Genomic DNA, 21,474 nt, shown 5'->3' with positions numbered 1-21,474 from the left:
TAGCGTTCAGGAAGAGGTGCCTGGGTGTACTTTTTGCCGGTGTCTGTGCTGACAGGATGGAAAAATGCATTAGTGGGTGTTCCCCACAGGGAGCAGAGCCATACAGGTTGTGAGTTGGACGGGGACATGACTCAGAGCCAGACGATGATGGGCTGCCTTCCCTCCTGGCCCTGCACCCCATCCCTTCCCAGGGGTAAGGTGGTTACCAGATGGTCACCTAGTCCTTGCCGTGCTCGCCAAGGGCAATGCATCTCCATGTGAAATGCATTCCCAAGTGAAAGAGCCCTTCAGCTTCACTGTGCAAGCCCCAACGGTGACCTTGGGAGCAGTCACCTTGGGTAAAGACCTATCTCTGCACTTATATACTCCAGAAGCAAAATGGGGACAGTGATAATCATAGCTCTGAGATGGGCTTTGATGAAGGGTTTTGATGTGTTAGAAGAGTGGGGCTGATATAAATACCTAAAAGCTGCTACAGAGCAGTTCCCCTCGGCAGCAGGGAAAGGCAGAGTGGATCTACAGTGATTTTCAGGCAGAGGCGTGCAGTGGGTACCTGCTCTGGACTGGCCAAAAGCTGGGTAACCAGTTAGCTCTGCACCAAGACCAGGAGCATGGGAATTGCTCCTGCTGTCTCTCTGTGCACATGGCTCCAGCCCATGAGACCTGCCCACCTCACTGTACAGGCTCTGGGACTTTGGGTCTGAAATCATCCCAGCCTCTCCTAAAGCTGTAATGGCTCTGAATAATCTAAAATTCTAGAGCTTTCTGATGTTAGACTAGTAGTGAGCTCCTCAAACTCCATCTTCTTTCCTCCTCCAGCACAGGGACGGATCTGTTTGCTTAGACTTCGTTGTAAGGTTTCCAAGTGGCAAAAGGATTGGTTAAAGCCTGGGTATTATTAAAGACAGCAACAACAAAGCAACATCACAGCATATTTCCTAACAATATTTCATATATATATATACATGTATAAAATTATCATATGCTGGCCAGTCTAAAGAAGTGAAAAGAAATACGGGAAAGGAAATGGATGTAGTATTAGTAGAGGGGCAATGCCAATATAATCTCCAGAATGTTGTGTTTTTTCCCTCCTAAGCAAATTTCCTTCTTGAGTTTAATTTCACGTCTCATGGGATGCATGCATCTTACATGGCATTGTCCCCTCCCCTGTCCTATCTGCAATCTGAATCCTAAACAAGCAGACAGGCAGAGCAAGACTCACCTAAATTTGAACTGAAATCATTGTGCTATGCTCAGGGTATGCGGTCAGCTTGCAGCCCAGCTCTCTGATGAGATAGCTGCTTCCCAGAATCCCAGCCATAGCCAGGGAACTGGGTGTTACTGCCACTAATAACAGGGATCAGGAGAGCTTTAGCAGCTTTTGTGCGTGAATGCTGTCCACGTCACGGACTGATTCCCAGCAGAGGGTCAGTCAGCATAGCCCCCTCCAGTCACGCATGCACCCATGCTGATTTAGCCCAGCCAAATACCTGCATCCTACTTTTGCACAGATCTATACTCTAGATCCAAAAGATCCTAGCCTCTAGATTTAAAAAGATCAGTGCAGATTTATGCCGGTCCTTTATAAACCATCATCTCTCACTTCTGGTTTCTCTGGCTGCCTTGGGGGTTAATGTGTATGTATGGTTGTCAGTGTGAATTGTGCATACAATATCTATTAAGAAGAAATTCTTCACTGTGAGGGTGGTGAGGCACTGGCACGGGTTGCCCAGAGAGGTTGTGGATGCCCCATCCCTGGAAGTGTTCAAGGCCAGGCTGGACGGGGCTTTGAGCAACCTCGTCTAGCAGAAAGTATCCCTGTCCATGGCAGGGGGGTTGGACTAGATGATCTTTAAGATCCCTTCCAACCCAAACCATTCTATGATTCTGTGATATATATATATGTAGTAAGCATATATATATATATAAAAATATATAGTATGTGCACGTGTGCATAGACATGTATGTAGGAAAGAAATGTAAGTGTGCATTTATGTATATTCATACGTACATATGAATCAATACACATATGCATACAGACATATATATAGATGAGCAAGCATTTACACCCATGCATACCCCATGAAGTTTTTCTTTATCCAAATGCCCAGTGCATGTGTAAGTGCACACCGTACCCATGCAAGGTGTCTGGATGGCTGACCCGGGGACCAGTATCCCCTTCCCAGCCCTCCAACAGGTACGGGAGAGCTGAACCCCGCAGCCTGCCCTGCCGGGATCGTGCTGGGAAGGAAGGTGGCACTCAGCCTGCGACCCGGCCGGAGCCTACCCAGCCTCCAGCCTGCAAAAGCTGCTCTGCTCCAGCAAATTTACGCATCCAAAGCCCAGAATAGAAACAGTGACAATCCATCGATTGTGTTTTCTGGGAAGCAGCGGAACATCACAGCCACCGGACAGACGTGACTGAAAAATCTCCTGCGAGAAATCTGCTCCTGTGAACGATCTTAAAAAAAAAAAACCAATGGTTTATAACCCACCCAGCCTTAAAAAAACAGCAATGGGGAGTAAGGAAATAAAAAAAGGCATCATTGAGAACCCAGCTAGGGTTAAGAACAGCCTGACAATAACTGCTGAGTGCTTGGGGGGAAAAAAAAAGAAAAAAAAAAGAAGGAGAAAAAAGAAGAAAAAAAAAAGATAAAATGTTGGTAAGGAAAATAGCTCAAACTTTTCAGTGTTTGTGGTTAGTGCTGACTAGTAGGTAACAGTCACAGCCTGGCAGGCGGTAAAAGTGTTCTCTCTCTTTGATTTCATGGTTGCAAAATGAACCCTCCTCCCCCCAAATGCACCCCCCTCTGCCCAGAAATGAAATGTCATCGAACGCCATCCTGCTTGGCGACAGCACTTTATAAACGCGGTGACTGAATTTGCCTCCAACATCCTTGTGTATGATGGCCGGAGCTGGCTGTCATGAGTGCGAAAGGGCGATGGGCACTGAGGCTGGGGGACGTGCACAGACCTTGTGGGTCTTGGGAGAAACTTGTTTTTCAGTGTCACCTTGCAGGCTCTGCTGCAAAGCCTGGAGAAAACCGTCACGGGTCAGAGCACTTGTTAACATGATCAGGTTTTGGACATTGACACTGTTGTAAGCGGACCAAAAAAAAACCAAACCAAAACTGAAACGTCAGCTCCAATTGCAGTTGTACGAAACTTCAGATTTGGCTTCTTTCTGCATAAATAAATAAACCTCTAAATCAAGGAAAGGACCCCAGCAGGCTGAACTGAACGGAAAAACTCGTGGTGGTGGCAGGGAGAGGGAAAGGGTTTCTCCTTCTTTCTTTTTTTCCATCAGAATTTGAAATTTTGATAAAAGGGCAGGATTTAAAATTTCCGTCCTCTTGACCAACCTCTCAGCTGGGGCTCAGCTTTTCGGACTTGAGCTCCCTGGTGATGCTGGGGATGGGCAGGAACATCCAGTACGGCTGTGGTTACATAGCGAGATCAGAGCACGCTGTTTTTCAGCTCACAATGAATAACGTCCTGCTTTGGAAAATAATTTTAGAAAAACAAACCAAAACCAACCCCCAGAGTATGAAGTATGGCAGATATTAATTTGTGCTCGTGGATTTTCTACGGGGAAGTTTTGGCCCATTTGAAACTGGGGCTGGGTTATAGTGTGATTATTTTGGGAGCGGCATATGCGCTGAGCCTGCCAGCTTCGTGAAACAAAAGCAGAGCTCTCCCCGTTGCCAGCACGTTATCACGGTGACTCTTTCGCAGCTTAATCCCGTTTTTTTTTTTCAAGACAGTTTCAGGGCAAGGGGTGTGACATTTTAAAGGGGTCCAGCTACTGTTTGGTTTTGCAGGAGCTGCAAGTGCACGAGGATGGACTGGATGTGCTGGAGGCTGGTGGTTGGCATCATCTCATCCCTGGGAGGGCTTGGGGTAGTGATGGCTGCAATGCCCATGATGGAGAAAAACAACACCTTTGGGACAGAGTTGGGAGAGTGTGATGTTTGCACCGTGTTGCTGCGTGAATCCCACGGTGTTGGGTTGCGTCAGGGTATGTATGGGAAAACCTTCATATTTTCTACCCAGGACACTGAAGCTCTTTTGTGTGTGTCGCTGGGCTGCAAAACACTGTCAGGCTAGACCTTGGCAGAAGAAAAGCATGGTAGATGGTTGTGGCGGCTGGTGCTGCTGGTGGAGATACTTTGCCAAGGTATTTTGTTTCTCGGGGGACCTCGCTGCGTACGAGCAAGAGCTTCAGCTTCCACATCGAAAAACGACTCCTTTGCTTCCAGAAGATTTTTGCTTTACAGACACCTTTCTGCTACGTCTTGCCTGAGACCCATCAAGCTCATTTCACTTAGGCCAACTTAATGCCTCACATGGTCTCATTCAGTACTAGCATGACTGACACGTCAATCAGCAGCCTAGAGGAGTTACACAACTCTGTCATCTGAGAGCAAAATTAGTTCAGCAAAGCGTGGTTGTTTTTAGGCTTGGTGGGGGGATTAAAATATTAAAAGAAACCAACTTGAATCTTCAGGAGAAGGTTTCAGCAACACACACAAAAACCCACAAAAATTCTTTTCTGGCAACTTGAAATGGATTTGTTCAGCCCAAAAAGAATTGTTTTGGTAGGGTTGGGAGTGATCTAATGTGAGGGAGTGGGATTCTTTAAGTCAATTTTACGTGAAATATGCCATTTCGATATAAAAATATTTGAATTTAAAATAAAAAAAGAAGAGAAGAAAAAGCTGCCAGTATTTACAAGACAAAACATTTGATTTTGGAAATGAAAGACAAAGGGAAAGGCTTTTATGTCAAAAGCTGTTTACCAAATTAAATACCGAAGTGTTTCACTTTTCCTGGGCACTTTCCAACATATCATATCCACCAAATGTATTATCTGGTGACTAATTTTCCTTGACCTGTTTGAGACCTTCCATCTTAAGATGATCATATTGCAAGGGGCACAAGTGCAATGCTGTCCCATAATTATGTGTGGAATGGTGGACTCCACCTGTCCCCGTGCATGTGGGTTAAGAGATGGGCCTTTTTCCTTCTTAGCACCCACTTACCAGGAGGTTTGAGGGCCTGAAGCCCCCAGGAAGTGTTGCAATGTGGTCCACAAAGTGTATCCTTGGGGTTCTTCTCCATCAAAGACCAAACCCATGAGCTAGTGTCTACTTCAAGCAGACAGCACAGGCAACGTCTGACCTCTCCTATACCCCAGGCTCCCCTCCAGGATTTAACAGAGGGTATTTTTTAGGTTTTATAATTTCTTCCATGGTTGCGAACATCTGAACAAACATCTGCTGGTGGGGCTGGTGAAGGGGGGAGTTGCAGAGAAGGCAGGAAGCCAGCCGTCAATAAATGGTAGGAGAATCCAAAACCCTGTTGCTACAGGGAGAACAGTCAGTCTACAAAGCGTTTTATATTTCTGGTCCTGGCCGTTGCCAGAAGCCGTCTCAGTTCTCCAAAGCGGCTGTGTCATTCTCCTGTCGAGGCTCTGGAATTTCCCTTTGCACTCCGGAAAGTTGTGGCAACACATTCCCCATCCAAGAAAGGGAGCTATCAATTTATGGGCTACTACCAGAGTTGGAAAAGCACAGTGACTGAAAAATGCACTGCTCCTTAAACCTCAGAAGATATTTACAGGAAAGCAAGAAGCAAGGGGATGTGAAGCCCTGCCAGGGGACTGCCACCCAGCGCTCTGGCTCAGGCTGAAGATGCAGAGCATCAGCGCCAAAGGTGAAGCCGCTTTGAGTCGCCTCTTGCTTGGACAAACTTCCTGCAAAGTGCAAAGCTGAATCTGTGCCCTGTAGACTTATTAGGCTGTGGTTCCTCACTCAGCGGGGATTCAGAGCACAATACTGTGGCTGAGCAGATTTAGTCTGAGGTACTGAGGTTCAGGACTATGTTGTATTTCTTTCCTTGGGGTAGGAACCTCATGGGTTCCTCAAATCTATTTCTCATTCTGGCTGCACTACTGATTTCATGTCTCTCCACAGTCCTTCACCTTAACCTTTAGTGCTACCTCAACTCTCCCTCTCTCCAGCTCTGTCTCCACATCCCATGGAGTGACTCTGAGACCCAAACCAGAGCTTCCTAACCCCAAACTAGACACTGCTCCTTCACATAAGGCTTTTGCATCCACTTCTTGAGAGACCAGGTGAATCAAAAGCCACAACATGGCAGACCTCATCCGGGCTTATTCCAAAATAAAGTAGGGACCTGGAAGCCATAAAGTCTGCTGAAGTTACAGTAGGAGCAGTGGTGATATACTGCTGTAATTTTTCAGCTCTCAGGAAACCCAGATAAAAGAAAGATTCAAGGTGACCATCTTCTGATGGAAAAGAGTGCAGGCTGGAGAAAAAAGTGCTTGTGTATTTCCTTATGTAGCAGCATCCTCTGCATGACCTTGACAAAGACTTTGCCTCATTTTCCTCACCTTGAAATACATATCTTTTTAATGAAAGTCTTCACCAATTCAGCTGAAAATAGTGGTTGATTTCTATCTTCACTTCCATTATCAGTATAGTTAGGTATTTTAAAAGATCAACAATTCAGTTCTCTATTTGACTCCCAAACAATATATTTTCTGCCATTCCAAAATGACCTGTCACTTCAGTCCAATCTGAAATAATTTTTCTTCTGACAACATTGGGGACCAAACATAAAACTGAAAACACAGAGTATCATCAGTAGAGTTTTATGTTTGGGTTTCTATTCTGCAAAATGTTCATTATATTTTATCTGTTCCCCATGAAGACCAGGTGGAGCATCTTGTACTGTCACGTGTCACAGCTCATATACTAGTCAAGCGTCTGTATGTTGTACTGTGCCTTCTCTCCCATCAGACCATGAGTTGAGTAGCAATAATGAGGAAAGTCCTTAGGGCAACGCTGGGAGCTAAATGTAGGTGTACCAAAAGAGTTTCAGAAGGCAGAGGAGATGAGAGATCAGGAGTGACTATCAAAGAACAGTAAGGGATGGAGCTGTATGAGACGACCATGTGTCAAGGTTTGCCCATGGGCAGTGGAGGATTTTATGTACCTCATAATTGCTTTGCACAGAAAGTGATGGGAGAGGGGATGATGTATATTAATAAGTTTAAAAAGGCCTTAGTGGAAAAAAACACATGCTTGTGAAATACAAATGTAACCTCAACACAACGATACCGATCTTGATGGCCTTCTGGGCCTCTTTCCATCTGCTGCATTTCTGTCTCCTAAATTGGTCTTCCAAGAGCACAATAAAAAAAAAAAACAACCCTTCTCCTTCTCCAAAACTAGCCCTGCCATGGCTAAGTGAAAACCTTGCTGTTTGTATTAGGATTCCTCAGTGTACCATGAAACAAGAAGAATATTGTTTCTTTTCTGGAGGGGCTCCTTGCTTGCATTGTCTAAATGCTTCACACCAGATAACCTTTCGACTGCTGGTTAGCAACAGTTTTATTAATAGGACTTATATCAGACTTAGTTATGTGTGACTTACGCACGGAGTTATGTGCTTGATTGAGGTACTATGGGTTGATAAAAAAATTCCCTGAGATCTGAAGCTGTGAATGACGTTAACAGTGCCAAGGGGTGCATGCATCCCTCCTGGTGTCTCTGGGACAAAACCAGCTTAATGCCATTGTTTAAGCAAAGACGACAGTAGTATTAGGGCTGCAGCTGATGCCACCAATGACCAGGTGATGACGCCCTGAAGCCAAGATTGCTAAAACAGCAGGCAAGCTGGCATCACACTTCCCATTTGTTATGGAAAGGATTTAATTCAGACATCTGGTGCCTTCAAAGGACATGCAGCACAGCCCACACGTCAGGGCAGGAGACAAGTGGAAGGAGATTAGCCGTCAGCAGCTCTGTCTCTCATATGGATTTGTACCAAATACCGCCACTGTGAGCCTCGGTGCTGTGGATGGCTGGCATTCATAGGAATGTCCTTGCTTTAAAACCTCACTTGCCGACAGAAAAAATGCCAGGGGAAACTCAGTTCTTCTGAAGTGCCAGTATATTTCAACCAACCAACCAACCAGCCAAAACCCCAAGGCAAATCATCCTAGTCTACTTCCAAGGAACTGGAGAATGTAAAGCCATATCTGGGAAAGCAAATTCACATGAAGCCTGTGAATAGGCTTTGCAGCCTCCAGCTTTGGGCGATGAGGGCTGCTCCGCTGACTGAGCTCAGTGAAGTGTGGGGTGATGCTGGTGCGCAGCGGTGTAAGTGCCTGGGGGCAGGAGTGGGCCTGAGCATCAGGTACCACTGGGGACTTTCACTCCCTTGGATGCTCATTGCAGTACAGCAGCAGAAGCAGAGCTGCCTTAGAGCAGAGATATGGGTCGCTGTGGCTGCAATGCATTGGGACTTCTTTGCCCAGTGCTTGCCTTAGCCTGACCCCATTTTTACAGCCTGTCCTCTGGATCCCTCCTGCCTGGGTTGTCTGGGGCAGTGACTCTGCTGTCCTCATGGACAGCTACAAGGAGATGGCTTTGGTTTTGTGTGCTCCACACCATTCTGAGGGACAGGGGAGGGAAAACAAAACCTCAGCCATCTTCAGTCTAAACATAACCCAGGGTTTGTTCCATCCATCTTCAATGATACCTTGTGGCCGGGCAAATGATGACTCGCCTTTCCCTACAACTCCATGGAGGTATGTGCTGAGAGGGGAGAAAATAGCAGCAGCCACCACCCACACATCTCTGCAGCTTTCCTAAGAGGAAGCCGTGCCTGGGTGGTAGGTCTGGTCAAACCGTCTGCCACCGCCTTGCCAGCTGTCACACACGGTCCTCCAGCTCTGGGTGGTGTTTTCACAGGGGCCATGATTAGAGGTGAGGCACGCTCAGCCCGTCAGCTCAAACCTTCCCTTTGATCCAGCTGTGGGAATTTGCAGTTATCCTTTTTCGCTCTGGCGCAGTTTCTCCTGGCCTGCAGTCTGCCAAAGGGCTAGCTCATGCTTTCTGGGTGGGACTCACCGGATCAGAAAAAGACATCTACATCTGTGCTAGTCGCCCACACTCTTTATATCATCATTGTAGAACTGATTGATCCACTCAGCAAAAGGAAGAGCATAACTCATCTTCTCTTCAAGTATAGACCTAAACCAAGCCAAATTACACCCTAGAAGTGCCTGTTCCCTTCTGCTGGTATAAAGCGAATGTGGGGTCGCTGACACATCTGGATGTCTACATCTAAGTGTAGCTGAGATGAATTCTTCCCCAAGAGTCATCCATCATAGTGATTTAAATACAAGTTGCCAGCAGCTCTGGCCTTATTTCACTCACACTGGCTATTGATGCCTGAATAAACCCAATATGCAATTAGCTTCAGTCAAATTCTCAAAGCTTGATATAATTAGACACACTGGGCATAAGGCTGCTGCTGACAATACACCTGTATAAATGTGTTCCCCAATAGGTATTTATTTCTAATTAAACTAAGGTATGTGGATTTGGGATAGGACCCAATCTAGATGATTATAAAGTTCATGACAAAGATGTTTGGACCTCTCCATGTGTTAGAAAAGAGAAGAGCATTGCTATTCTTTTAGGGGCTCCTTGCATTCTTTAAAAGCTTCCTTCCAGACAGCCTCCTGGCTGCCACTTAGGCAACTATTTTATTAATTGGATTTCATTCAAGGTAAATCATGACTGAGAATTGCCAACAAAGTGGTAATCCCTTGAAAGAGCTAGTTAAGATTAGGATTGAACAGGGCAGACACAAAAATCGTGGCCTGATTTTCAACAATTGCAGGATTAGTGTTGAGTCCTGTCTTCCAAGTTCACCAGATGTTTTCTGGTTCTTCCTTCTCCTAAGCCAGAAGATGCTTGGAAACACTATAGTAGGGAGAGATAGGCAGGGCACTGATAGGAAATATGTATAGGTGAAGGGTTGGGCCAAGCGATTAAGGCTGTTTCAGTGCTTAAATGAGGTACCTAAGTGAATAATACGACTTTTTGGCATTTTCTAGCAAGGTGGACTAAGCCGGTAAATTCACCTGCACCAAATACCCCATCTTCAAGACTGCCCAGCCTCAGCTATGCCAGCAGCTGATGCAGGATACCCTGCAAGAGGGGTCTGGGAATTACCTTCTCTCAGGGACATTCTCAGCCATCAATAATGATAGACAATGAGAACTGCCTGGAAGGAGATCTCTATCAACGCAGTGTTACTCATTGGGCAATGACGTTCTATCTAGCTTAACAGAGTTCTGTGAGGAGGGCATGGGATGAGTCCTTTAACTTTCTGCTGGAGAGTGAATTTCTCTCTCAATGATTTTGTTTTCCAGTCTAAAAAAAATGGAAACACTAATAGTAATGACTACCATTGCAAAATGCTCTAAAACATACACAAACAGCTTTGAGTTAGAAGATGGTACTTTCTTGAGAGGTGGGTGATGGAGAGGTACAAAATTCTCAAGGAATAGCTACATTGGCAAGAGAGGGATCCTAGAATGAATTTGCAGGGTGCTGTGGAGCCATATGGTGTGACCAACAAGATAAACTGCTAATACGTGCCAGGAGCTGGCCTGCAACGACACCTGAAAGCATGAGTAGAATGAGTTTTGGACTGTCTGTATCTGCCCTGTAGGCTCTCATTGTGTCCTGTGAATGCTAGAGATCCTTGTGCTGCTTGGGGTATCTGGAGACAGGAAAGTGTCTGGGAGCTGTCCACCAAGCCCTGGGTGGAAGAAAGAGGTGGGTGTTGTCATGCTCTGCCATGTCACAGCCATCCTGGCTGGAGAGCTGGGGAGTTACAACAGCTCCACTCTTTAATAGCATGAAAGTCCCAACAGGATGATGAAGTGATGTGTCATGTTGCGTTTCTCCTTGAAACAAGGAAACAGGGAATTCGTGTTTGAGGTTCTCACTATGCCTTTGCTCCACTTGGCTACTTTGCTACCAAGGAACAAAATATGATATTAAGCAGTGAGAGGTGGTCAGCTTCATTTGACCCAAAATGAGTGGGGTTGTGCATATGTGGGGGGAGAAAGGGTCGCATATGTCCGCAGAAGAATGTTTTCAAGGGTCTGTGTTTATGTACTGTTGGATCTGTCCCAAGCGTATGCTTTGCATGTGTGTATTTGCATGTTTATGCATATCAAAATAGGGCTTCTCTTTATTTATATATTCACCATAAGGGCAATCTGCCAGTCTTCCTGCACTGCAGGAATGTCCCTATCAGCAGAGACACCCACCCTGTTGGTTTTCCCTGAGAGGCAGGTGTAAATTCTGGTGTAAATTCACATTGCTGACCTGTGCCTGCTCATTCAGAAGCTTGGACCTCACATTCCGACACTGTGTTTACTTCTTTTGCATTTGAGGTCAGCAGCAGCCTGTGGGCATCTGGGAGCATTTTTGGAATCCAGAGCTGCAAGAGGGCAGTGCCATGTAGAAGTAGGCAGTGGGACAGCCCCAAAACTTAGGAAACAGGAGGAAATATGAAGTGATGAGAAAACAAGAGACAGGTGGCACTTAGAGCAAGGTCCAGAGAGCTGTCCAATATAGTCCAGCCATGGTTATTAGAGGATGCTTTAGGAAAAGGTACTAGAAATGGGCAAAACTCCCCCGAAACACTCTCCTAAACCTCAAGCAGAGACTTCCTAAGCTAAGTATTTCTGTACATTTGGTAATGTACAGAAATCGATTTCTCTTCCAAGAAGTGGTCCTGTGACACTTTACACACACGTAGACTGTGAGCATCCACAGTATCCCATGACTGGCTTTCCACAATTCAGCTGTAAGAGCAAAGAAGCACTTCCTTCACTTTCCTGTGAGCCTGATTCACGCCAGCTTCACTTGATACCTCCTAGTTCTTCTGCTGGAAAAGACTATGGATAGTAGATCCCTGTCTGTCTATAGATAAAACCCTTTCAGTGAAGTAGCCTGGGATTTACCACGGTGCTACCATAATCATCTCTGGAGGGAACATCATCCTCCCTCCGGGAGTCATTTGGGATAGGGAAAAAAGACTACAACATGAACACAGGAGCAGCAGAAGAACGGACAAAGGGCGTCTGTAGCCATGTGGTGGGGGCAGAGGTCCTAAAGGTGGAACTGGTTGATAAGGGAAGGCAGGGAGGAAAGAAGAAGAATCTACAGGCTCTATAAAATTATTTTCTTGGATTTATGAGTCAGTCTCTTTCATGGACCTCACAAGCACCCAGAACCATAACACAGAGACTAACCCAGTGCTCTTCTTATTTGCTTCAGTTTTCTTTTTTTATCTGGCTTTTATTCTTTGTCTCTTCCAGGTTGAATTCACCCCTGATCAGATTGAAGGTGAGGAAGATGTGTTTCTCTTCTGTGCATAGTAAATACTGTGACTGGGAGGTGCTGGCAAGTGCTGGGGTGAACACGGGTGTGGTATTGGCGCGCCTTTGAGAAGGCTGTGCTTTAAGTCATGGCTTTGGTCCTGCTCCATTCTTCCTCCAAATCCTCTGTTGAGTTGGTCAAGAGAAAAGGGGGAAAGTCATGCGCTATGCAGATTAGGTACTTATTTCATTAAAGAAAACATCAGCTTCGCTGCCAAAGAGGCAAAACCAAAAAAGAAATACCACCCCCCCCCCCCCCCCCCCCCCCCAAATCCTCAGTCCAAATATATACTCTTTCTTTAACAAAACCCAGCAACAAAATATCAATCCTTTCTAGAGAAAGTCTCCCAACTCTGCTTTTGGGAACTTTTCCCTGTATTCAATCAGAATTTAATGTGTTACAGTTTTGTGACAGCTCTCCAGAAACCAGCAAATCATAGCAGCGAAGGCAATTTTTTTCTTTCAAAGTAAAACATCAGCACTAGTTTCTGAAACTCTTGTCTCAGCCCAAGAAACTGATACTGAAACCTCATGCATGAAGTCCTGGGAACACTACCACTGCAGCTGTCCCCTTTTTCCTCAGCTACCAGCCTGTTCTTTACTGAAAGGGATAATTGATAGATGGAGTCAAACATCTGGCAGAATTTTGCTTTGGTCTTTAAACACTTGGCACAACTTGGTAGAGCCTATGAAAGATGGTATCAGAAAATGGGTTAATTAGATGGATGAAAATCACAGACTATCCAGTCAGGCTGATTCAGAGAGGAGAGATACAGAAGGGAGGATTTCCTGAACTAGAACCAAATGTAATAACGCCTCAGTGATTGAGGCTTTGCCACAGACTTTCAACATTACCTTGGGGTTTTCAAGCCCCCCTTAATGACTTCAGTTTCTATTTTCTAACAGCAGGTCAAAAGTAACATATGATTGGAGGCAACTGCTAATTTCTGGGAACCTGCCCCTTTTCCAGTGCTAAAGTCATGGGAGAACCATACGAGAGGCACAATTCTGAGCCACAAAGCTTTGAACTATTACAGCAGCACACAACAGTTGGATCTTTCATCAGCTAATGTTTTGGGGATTAGATAGGACCCATCTAGTTTCTATGCCTTGTTTTCTCTCGCCCTGAGGAGAACTAGCTCTAGAGACTGTATCAGAGAATGGGAAAAGAAAAGGCCTATTCAGAAAAAAACGGGATGCTTGTCTGGCCCTCAGCCCATTGGAATGGCTAGGAAATGGCAAATTTGGAGCAACTCCAGGGCTGCCATAAAAGGTAGCAGGTCTAGAGCAGATGTAGACCATCTCCAGAAACAGAAAGTTGCATCTTCTTTCTTTACAGCAGCATCTGCTCCCTTCTGGTCTAGCTGTACTCACTGCATACACAGTGCAAAGCTGGGAATCCAGGACTTAAGGATAAGATGTCCTTGAAATATCAAAGGGAAAGCCATGGGGCAGGAAGCAGATAGCATCATCTGTGTGAGAAAGGCTATGAGATCTCCATGTCAGCTACAACAGCATAACAGAGTTATACTGTGTGCTGGCACAGGGGAGAAACACTAAATCCACTGAAGGTTAATCCCACAGTTGGTTCATAGGTTCTGTCATGAGTTGCTGGAAGGAGTGCCTAATGGCCTGAACATCACCTGGGGACTGATCACTGCTCATCAGTCAGCTCCTCAATTCCTTTCCTACTGACCTCTTCTGGTTCTTTTTTTTTCCTCTCTTCTCCTTCACCTGACCTTTAGAAGGTTCTTAGGTTCATAGGTGAGTAGGCAGACAGACTGATAGTTGCTAGATAGATATTTACTCCTAGGTAGAGCTTAGATGCTTCAGATGTAGAATTATATCTACAGCATGGTCCACAGTTGCCCCTGGATTGTCCCTGGCACATGCCGTCCTCTACACTAGTTTGCACATGTCAAAACCTTGCCAAGGAGTGTGCCTCCAGTTTAAGAAAGTGGACAATCAGTATTCCAGTGCTTGGGACAGTTTTATTTTGTGTTAAAAGCACAGGTTAGAAAGCAAGCACCACTTGCCATGATTTATATCTGTTATACTGGCTGTTGGCATGACTTGAGAGCTGGGACTCACGGAAGCTCTAGAATACATCTTTTTGATTTGTTTTCTCCTTCCCATTCTCTCCTCACTCCCTGAAGCTTCCAAGATTGCCAGCTTTCCCTTTCTTCTGGGTTTCAGTTGCACTTGTTTTGTTCTGGGTTCATTTTCAGCTCCACGCTGCACTGTTAATTTTGTCAAATTTCCTCTTTCAGGAAGTCATCAGGAGGTCAAGGTCACCTGTCATAATTTTATGTGTTTTTTTAAAAAATAGACCTCTAATGTGTAATAATGACCTCTCTCTCTCTCCCCCCCCGTTGACCAGATGAGACCTAGGTGTCTCAGTGAGACTAGATGCTTCCCCTTTTGTCAGCTGAAACTCGATCAACAGGAATTCCATCCTATGTGTTAGATATTACTAGCCGTCGGTCTATCACCATTGATCCCAGCTAGTTTTCTGGCAGCTGATTCTGAATTGAGGTGGTGGAGGAGAAACAAATGCAGCATCTCAAGGTCTTTTCCAGCCCTATCTTCTAGGATACTCTGAACCTCTTCCTTCTACTAAGGAAAAGACTTTGCTGCACCAAGCTTACTTCCCTGCAAGGATTCATTTTTATGTTAACTTCCAAAATGTTACTCTCAGAAGGAGAAGAATGGTCTGTGGGTGAAGCCATGTGTAACACAGCCATCTTTACACGTCCTCCTGCCTCAACTTCCAGTGAAATTCATTGATTGTGGCAATGTGTATTTATGAAACTGGATTCCTTGCCTCTTCAGCCCCCTAAATTGCTGAAAAGAGAAGAATATGAGCTATTCAAGATGAGAAGATAGGTAGCAATTAGACATATGAAAATATACACTGCTCCTGCCAGTGGTTTAATGGCTAGCAGGAGGACAAAGGAGACCATAGCCATGCTGGTTTCATTGCTTTGATGGAAACTTGCATTAAGCCAGCAAATGCAAATGCAAATGAAAAAAAAAAAAAAGGCTGCTTCTGTATATTGACAAAACGGGGTTTCCAAACCCACAGGCGAATGCTCTGGTGAGAGGCGGTTACATCTGATTTTAAATTAAATTTAAAAAAAAAAAAAAGAGAGAGAGAAATGTGAGCTGTCAGTAACTGTGATGAACTGTGAACCTTTAGAAGGTGGTGCGAAGGGTGCTGAGGCCATTGGTCTCAGGGAGCAGGTAAGCGGCAGGCGGATGAGTAGCTCAGGGAGGTAGGTGTATTTCTCACCCACCTCAGCTGCAGAGACCCCCAGGAAAGGACAGAGCTGGGAGTTGGGTCTCTGGCCCCCTGCCACTGTCAGCAAGGAGCCCATGAAAAACCGCTATTGCCCTCTGCTGGAGTGAGGGCTGCCAATGGGACCTGGGCTCCGGCCAGTGACAGAGGAGGCAAAGATCCAGGAGAGAGAGGCAGGGAAAGGAAGAAAGAGAGGGCAAAGAGGAGAATGCAAAGAAGAAAACAAGGGAAGCGTTAATTAGTCCAAAATGAAAAAAATGCATCATTGTTTGAAAGTGTTGGATGAAGAAGGAAATGAGTAAGATATAAGTGGAATGATATAAATGAAAAGGGAGGGAGAAAGGAGGAGAGGCAAACCCAGCAACACTAGAAGAAAGAAGGAGAGAGGAAAATAAGCAAAGGAGAAGAAAGAAAAAAGAGGTAGGCTGAATAATGATGATGAGGAGGAATTGAGAAGGGAAAGATGGAGAAAATCTGGCATGCGGAGTGCATGGCAGAATGGCCAAATGAGTCAGGATCTAGGGGAAAAAAGATAACCTCACCGTGTTTGGAGCGTGGGAGTGAAACCTACACAGAATAGTAACAGCAGGACGAGGGGCAGATTCAGGAATTCACAGCTTTAAAGCCAAAGGGATATTTGTGATCACTCATAGACCATGTACTATGCAGTGTGTTTAATAAAGGATAACAGCCTGTTACTGTTACTTGCACCCTGAGATGCTCCTCTGTCTCTGCAATGTGTTTGCAACTCCAGTAGGGAGAGGTGAGCCTGAGTAACTAGTGTGTCTGGGGAAGTCTCCCCTGGGATCCTGCACTGACCCCATTAGTTAGAATCACAGAATCATAGAATCATTTACATTGGAAAAGACCTTTAAGATCACCGAGCCCAGCCGTTGACCTAACACTGCCAAGTTCACCACTAAACCATGTCCCTAAACACTACATCTACAAGTAATTAGTAGTAGAACAGGGACCCTCTCCCACAGGAATGCTCTTGTGAAGATATTGCTGCTCACAGTGGTAAGGGACTCCCTCTTCAGCCAGAAGTAAAGAGAAGACATGAGGATATGTTCACAAGGATGTAGTGGAGGGGAGCTGGTTGTCTTGCAAGGGGAAGGGCTCTGCGTGGGTGCACAGGGGAAAGCAGGCAGATGTGAAAGCACTGGAGGGAATGACTGCATCTCCACACATGAGATCTGGCCTGCTATCGGTAGCTGATGGCATACCAAACCTTACTTCTCCAGATGCAATTGGACTGGGTGCTAGAAAAAACGAAGATCAGAGGATTCTTCTAGATCTGCTCCTTGACACTATTAAATACAACAATTGATCAATTATAAGGTTTTCCATATACCTTCACCCTCCCCCACCAACAGACTGTTTGTTGTGTGATAATTCCAGTAGGTTATCATGGCATATCTTGTTACCTGCTAACAGAGGTGCTCCTTTATCTCAGTGGGCTGTGTCAGTGCTCTCTAAGTGTGTAATGCTGAATACAAGATCCAGTTAGCTAATGAGCAGAACTGCGATTGAATTCTGTGCCCTCCTGAGTGCTCCTGGTCAGCTGGAAAGCTCTCAAGGCCAACAATTTCTATAAGGTTTTCTGCACTTCCCGATGTTAGCTGAGACGGAAATACCATGAGAAGAGCATTTGACCTCTCCGATTCCATTCCCTGATTGAACCGGAAAATGCAGGGGAGGAAGAACACAAACATTGCAGATAACAGCAACAACAAAGCTCATCAAACTTGTTCCCAAACTACAAAATAAAAGGGTCAGGCAGAGTTAGTTAGGGGGAAGGTCTCAGCTTGCTTTGACTTTATCTGAGGGAGCATGGCATGCATTTTTTATCTTTTTGTCTTCCAGAATTTAAGGAAGCATTCTCACTCTTCGACCGGACTCCTAAATCTGAGATGAAAATTACATACGCACAATGCGGAGATGTCTTGAGAGCTTTGGGGCAGAATCCAACCCAGGCTGAGGTCATGAAAGTCCTTGGCAGACCCAAACCAGAAGGTTGGTGTCCTCCTCTGTGTTTGTTTTGAAAAAGATCACTTCAAGAACTATTTGTGAAGCAGACAAGGTCTCCATTTTCTGATGGAAAGATTAATTGTGAAATAACAAAGGATATGGAACAGTCTCTGCAAATCACTAGCAGAAAAGTAAACAAGGAAAAAAATGATCTTGCAGTCAATATAATTGTCTCAAATCTAGGAGAATGAATTAATTTAACGGCCCTGTGTGTCAACGTGTTTTACAATGACAACTTTTTGCCTTTTAAAATTACTTTAATGACAGGCATTCACATGTGTTTACTAGAAACACAGACATTTTGAAGACATCCAAAGAAACAAAGGGATAGACTGATTGTGAGGAGACAGCTTGTTCTACAAAAGTATGTGTTAGAAGGTCTGTAATGATTGCAATATCTCCCTTCAACATTCACCATACACTGGATATGTCTTCAGAACAAAGGAAATCTCTCTCAGACCATATCTACCTTCAGGCATTTTCTAGATTACTTCTCTGTCCTTTCCTTCCACTGAGGTGGAACTGACGATTAGGCCCTCATTCAACAACAATGATATGTCAGGATATGGCAATGACACAGTGGCAGGTAGGATAAGGATTCATATGGGAACAAAATGCCCTCTAATGCTCTTGAAAGGCAAAGAATCAGGAAAATGGGATACACAGCCCTGGCCCTGACTATTTGCTCTGAAGCTCCTCTCCCAGTATGATCTTAAACGTCTCTGTGTTATAGGGCTGCAAAGCAAAGCTGATTTCGTATTGGGAATGAGCTTCTCTTACTGTTTTCTGCTTAGTTTCATACTTTTATGTTGCATGAAACAGCCTTGGGAGTGTAACAGTATTTTTTTTCTTTGATGTTTGTGTATGTCAGATACTAGGAGGTATCTATCTATCTGTCTACTAAAAACTCATATTTCTCTCTTTGCCAGACCTCTTTCCCACTCTGACTATCCATTCTTCCATCTGTACTTATGATATTTCTATGCTCTTCTCTTCCTTTTAGCTGGCATTTATTGCCACTGTTCTTCTACCCTCATCACCTACCCATGGTGGATGCCCCATGGTTAGTCCTCAACTCTCCCAGAATCCACCAAAACTTTCATTTCCATCTGTGTCTTTGTAGAAATGAACTCCAAGATGATCGACTTTGAGACCTTCCTACCCATGCTCCAGCATATCGCCAAGACGAAAGACACAGGCACCTATGAGGACTTCGTGGAGGGTCTGCGTGTGTTCGACAAGGAGGGAAATGGAACAGTGATGGGGGCTGAACTCCGCCACGTTTTGGCTACGCTGGGTAAGGCGAACCTTTCCTCATGCAGTTTCATCTCTGAGGTCTTTCCCATACAGCTTGTATCATTATGGGTAACCTTTATGGAGAAAATGACCAGGCAAGACTTCAGCTATCACACTGTCGTCAGTTATAAAGACTAAAAAAATTCTTTAATAATGAAGCTACAAATCATTGACGTACAGCTCAAATATTTGTCTTTCCTCCTCCCTTCCTCCCTTCCTCCCTTCCTTCCTTCCTCCCCTCCTTCCTTCCTTCCTTCCTTCCTTGTTCTAGTGTTTTATTTCTTCAATAAATATTTCCATCACCATAAAATTATCCAAACATTGGAAACCCCATCTATTCCTTCAATATTTGTCTCCATTTTTCTGTACTTTCAAGAAAAGTTTTAAGATGAAGCCCTTCTTTATCAGGCAACTGTTTAACAGAAGCGTCTCCAAAATGGAAAGCCCCTGTTTTTAAAGCTGGGATCAATATTTGTCTGTCCTCTCAAATTTTTACTTCAGAAGCTCAGTTTTTCACAGAGAGTGATGACAACAGAATGAGTGCAGGACAGAAAATTTGGCTGTAATTAATGACAGGTTTCCAATTTGGATTAGAAGGCACTGACATGTTGTCGTCTGAATCCAGTAAGCATTTCTCAAGATCAGACTTTTCCAGGAGTGTTTGTCCACTATTTTAAAAAAAAGATGAACCTTTACAAAAGAGATTTGATTTAGATCAAAGTATTCCAATGATGGGTCTTGACCTGGGGTATCAGTTCAAGAAGCCAAACCTTTTATGCCCAGGAGTTTTCATTCAATGGCATATCCATGTCTATTAAAGACACAGGGAATAAGAAAAGAAAGCAATGCTATTTTCCTTTTTATCACTGATGCTATCGGATCAGTTTGGGGAACAAATTCAGTGATGACAAACAAAACCCCACAGGGTCAGGATTGATGCCCTGTCTAACCTTACCTGGGACAAAGAAACCACTCTGGGCAGTTTTGTGAGTTTCACAGTACCACAAGAAATGCTTTTGTGCTTACCCTTCTATTTCCAGTAACCCAGAACAATGTGGTAATGTCTGATTTTCAAACACCAATAGGAAGTATTTCAATCTTATGAATTAACAGTTCTGTTTAGAGTGGCATCTCTAAATACTAGTCAAATCCTAGGCACAGCCAAATATTCTGTAAATTAGCACGTTTTTCTGTTCAATTTTCAAAAAATTGGTTGAATTTTCGCAGGTTCATGTCAGCTGAGTTGTTCCTGTGTGCCAGAATTCAGTGATGGAAAAGTGGAATAACATGAGTAGCAGGGCACATCCAATGCATTGTTTTAAATTTTATTTTATTTTCATTTCTATGATTTCAGCTGAAATCACCCTCAAATTTCTTGTTTACTTTTCTGGAACTCATTTGATCTCATCCTAAAATCAGTGCCTAATATCAGAATAAGGGGATGGATTGGGTTGATATGTGCTTAACCAAAATGGAGCCTTACAGGCAAATAGGCACCTAATATTTAGATAATTAAATTAAATGGAATGGATCACTGATCCAAATCAGAGATCCTAAGTTTGACCTTGGAATCTTCCTGAACCTCAAACTCAGAGGCAAACTAGATGGTGACTCTACTAAGAGTTTGCTTAGTGAGGACTTGGTTAAAAAGTGACTAAAGCCTTCAAGATTTGGCACTTAGAGAAAGCTTATTCTTAGAAGAATGAGTATGTGAACATGATATCCTGTGGGTTTCCATATTTATTCTGCCTTTCTGGTTTTCAGATCAAATTTTCTCAGTTTGCAAGTACAAAAGTAGCTTTCCTAGCAGTCAGCACCACAAATTAAACTGAAGAGAAAATCCCCGCCTCTTCTCTCTCACTCTCTTCTGTATTCTTTGGTTCTTTGAACTGTGTTTCATAAATTTTTAAAAAAGGGCCCAAGTACTGAACAGGCATTTTGCTTTTCACCCAGGCGAGAGGTTGACTGAAGAGGAAGTTGATAAGCTAATGGCTGGTCAGGAAGATGCCAATGGCTGTATCAACTATGAAGGTAGGTATGACCACTGCAGTCTGAGCAGTGCTCATGTGCTTGAAGGCTTTGTTGCAATTATCTTGAGAAAGTTTAAATCTATGGAAGAACCAGAGCAGGATGTGTGCTTTTCCAAATTTTAGACCAATTCAGATTCTATAATTCATCTGATATACCCTATCTGTTGAAGGTTGCTTGTATGTTCCATAGCTGAATGGTCACGGCCCTTTCAGGAGCTGGGCCTATATGTTCTTATTTTGTTTGCCTTTTTAAAAAAATGTTTACATTATTTTTTCTACCTGCTCCCACAGTTCCTTGTCCTCTCAAAAAGAGATACACATCCCTTTTAAGACATAAAATTTTCCTTCAAAAACTCAGCAAAAAAATGTTATCCTTAGCATCTCCTTTGGTGTCCTAAGAATCCTACAAGACCTTCCGAAGACGTTCCATTTTATTTCATTGCTATTGTGGAAAGCCAGAATAAAAGGATTTGCTCATGAGTATGTGGACCATGGTTTTCTCCTGCATCTTGCAAGCCTACATGCTTCAGGCTGTTCAA

General features: G+C 44.2%; 1 protein-coding gene across 1 annotated transcript in view; it reads left to right on the top strand.

The window, feature by feature from the left end:
• The window catches only part of MYL3 (myosin light chain 3), a 38,148-nt gene that overhangs the window by 11,356 nt on the left and 5,318 nt on the right, over positions 1–21,474 (top strand). The window contains exons 2-5 of the mRNA XM_050891523.1: positions 12,221–12,248; positions 17,445–17,594; positions 18,733–18,906; positions 20,859–20,936. Coding sequence (XP_050747480.1) covers positions 12,221–12,248; positions 17,445–17,594; positions 18,733–18,906; positions 20,859–20,936 — 430 coding nt within the window. The remainder of the gene's footprint in view (positions 1–12,220; positions 12,249–17,444; positions 17,595–18,732; positions 18,907–20,858; positions 20,937–21,474) is intronic.

Source organism: Gymnogyps californianus, chromosome 2 (genome assembly GCF_018139145.2).
Source record: "Gymnogyps californianus isolate 813 chromosome 2, ASM1813914v2, whole genome shotgun sequence".
Taxonomy (NCBI): domain Eukaryota; kingdom Metazoa; phylum Chordata; class Aves; order Accipitriformes; family Cathartidae; genus Gymnogyps; species Gymnogyps californianus.
This window is presented reverse-complemented; position numbering and strand designations above follow the sequence as displayed.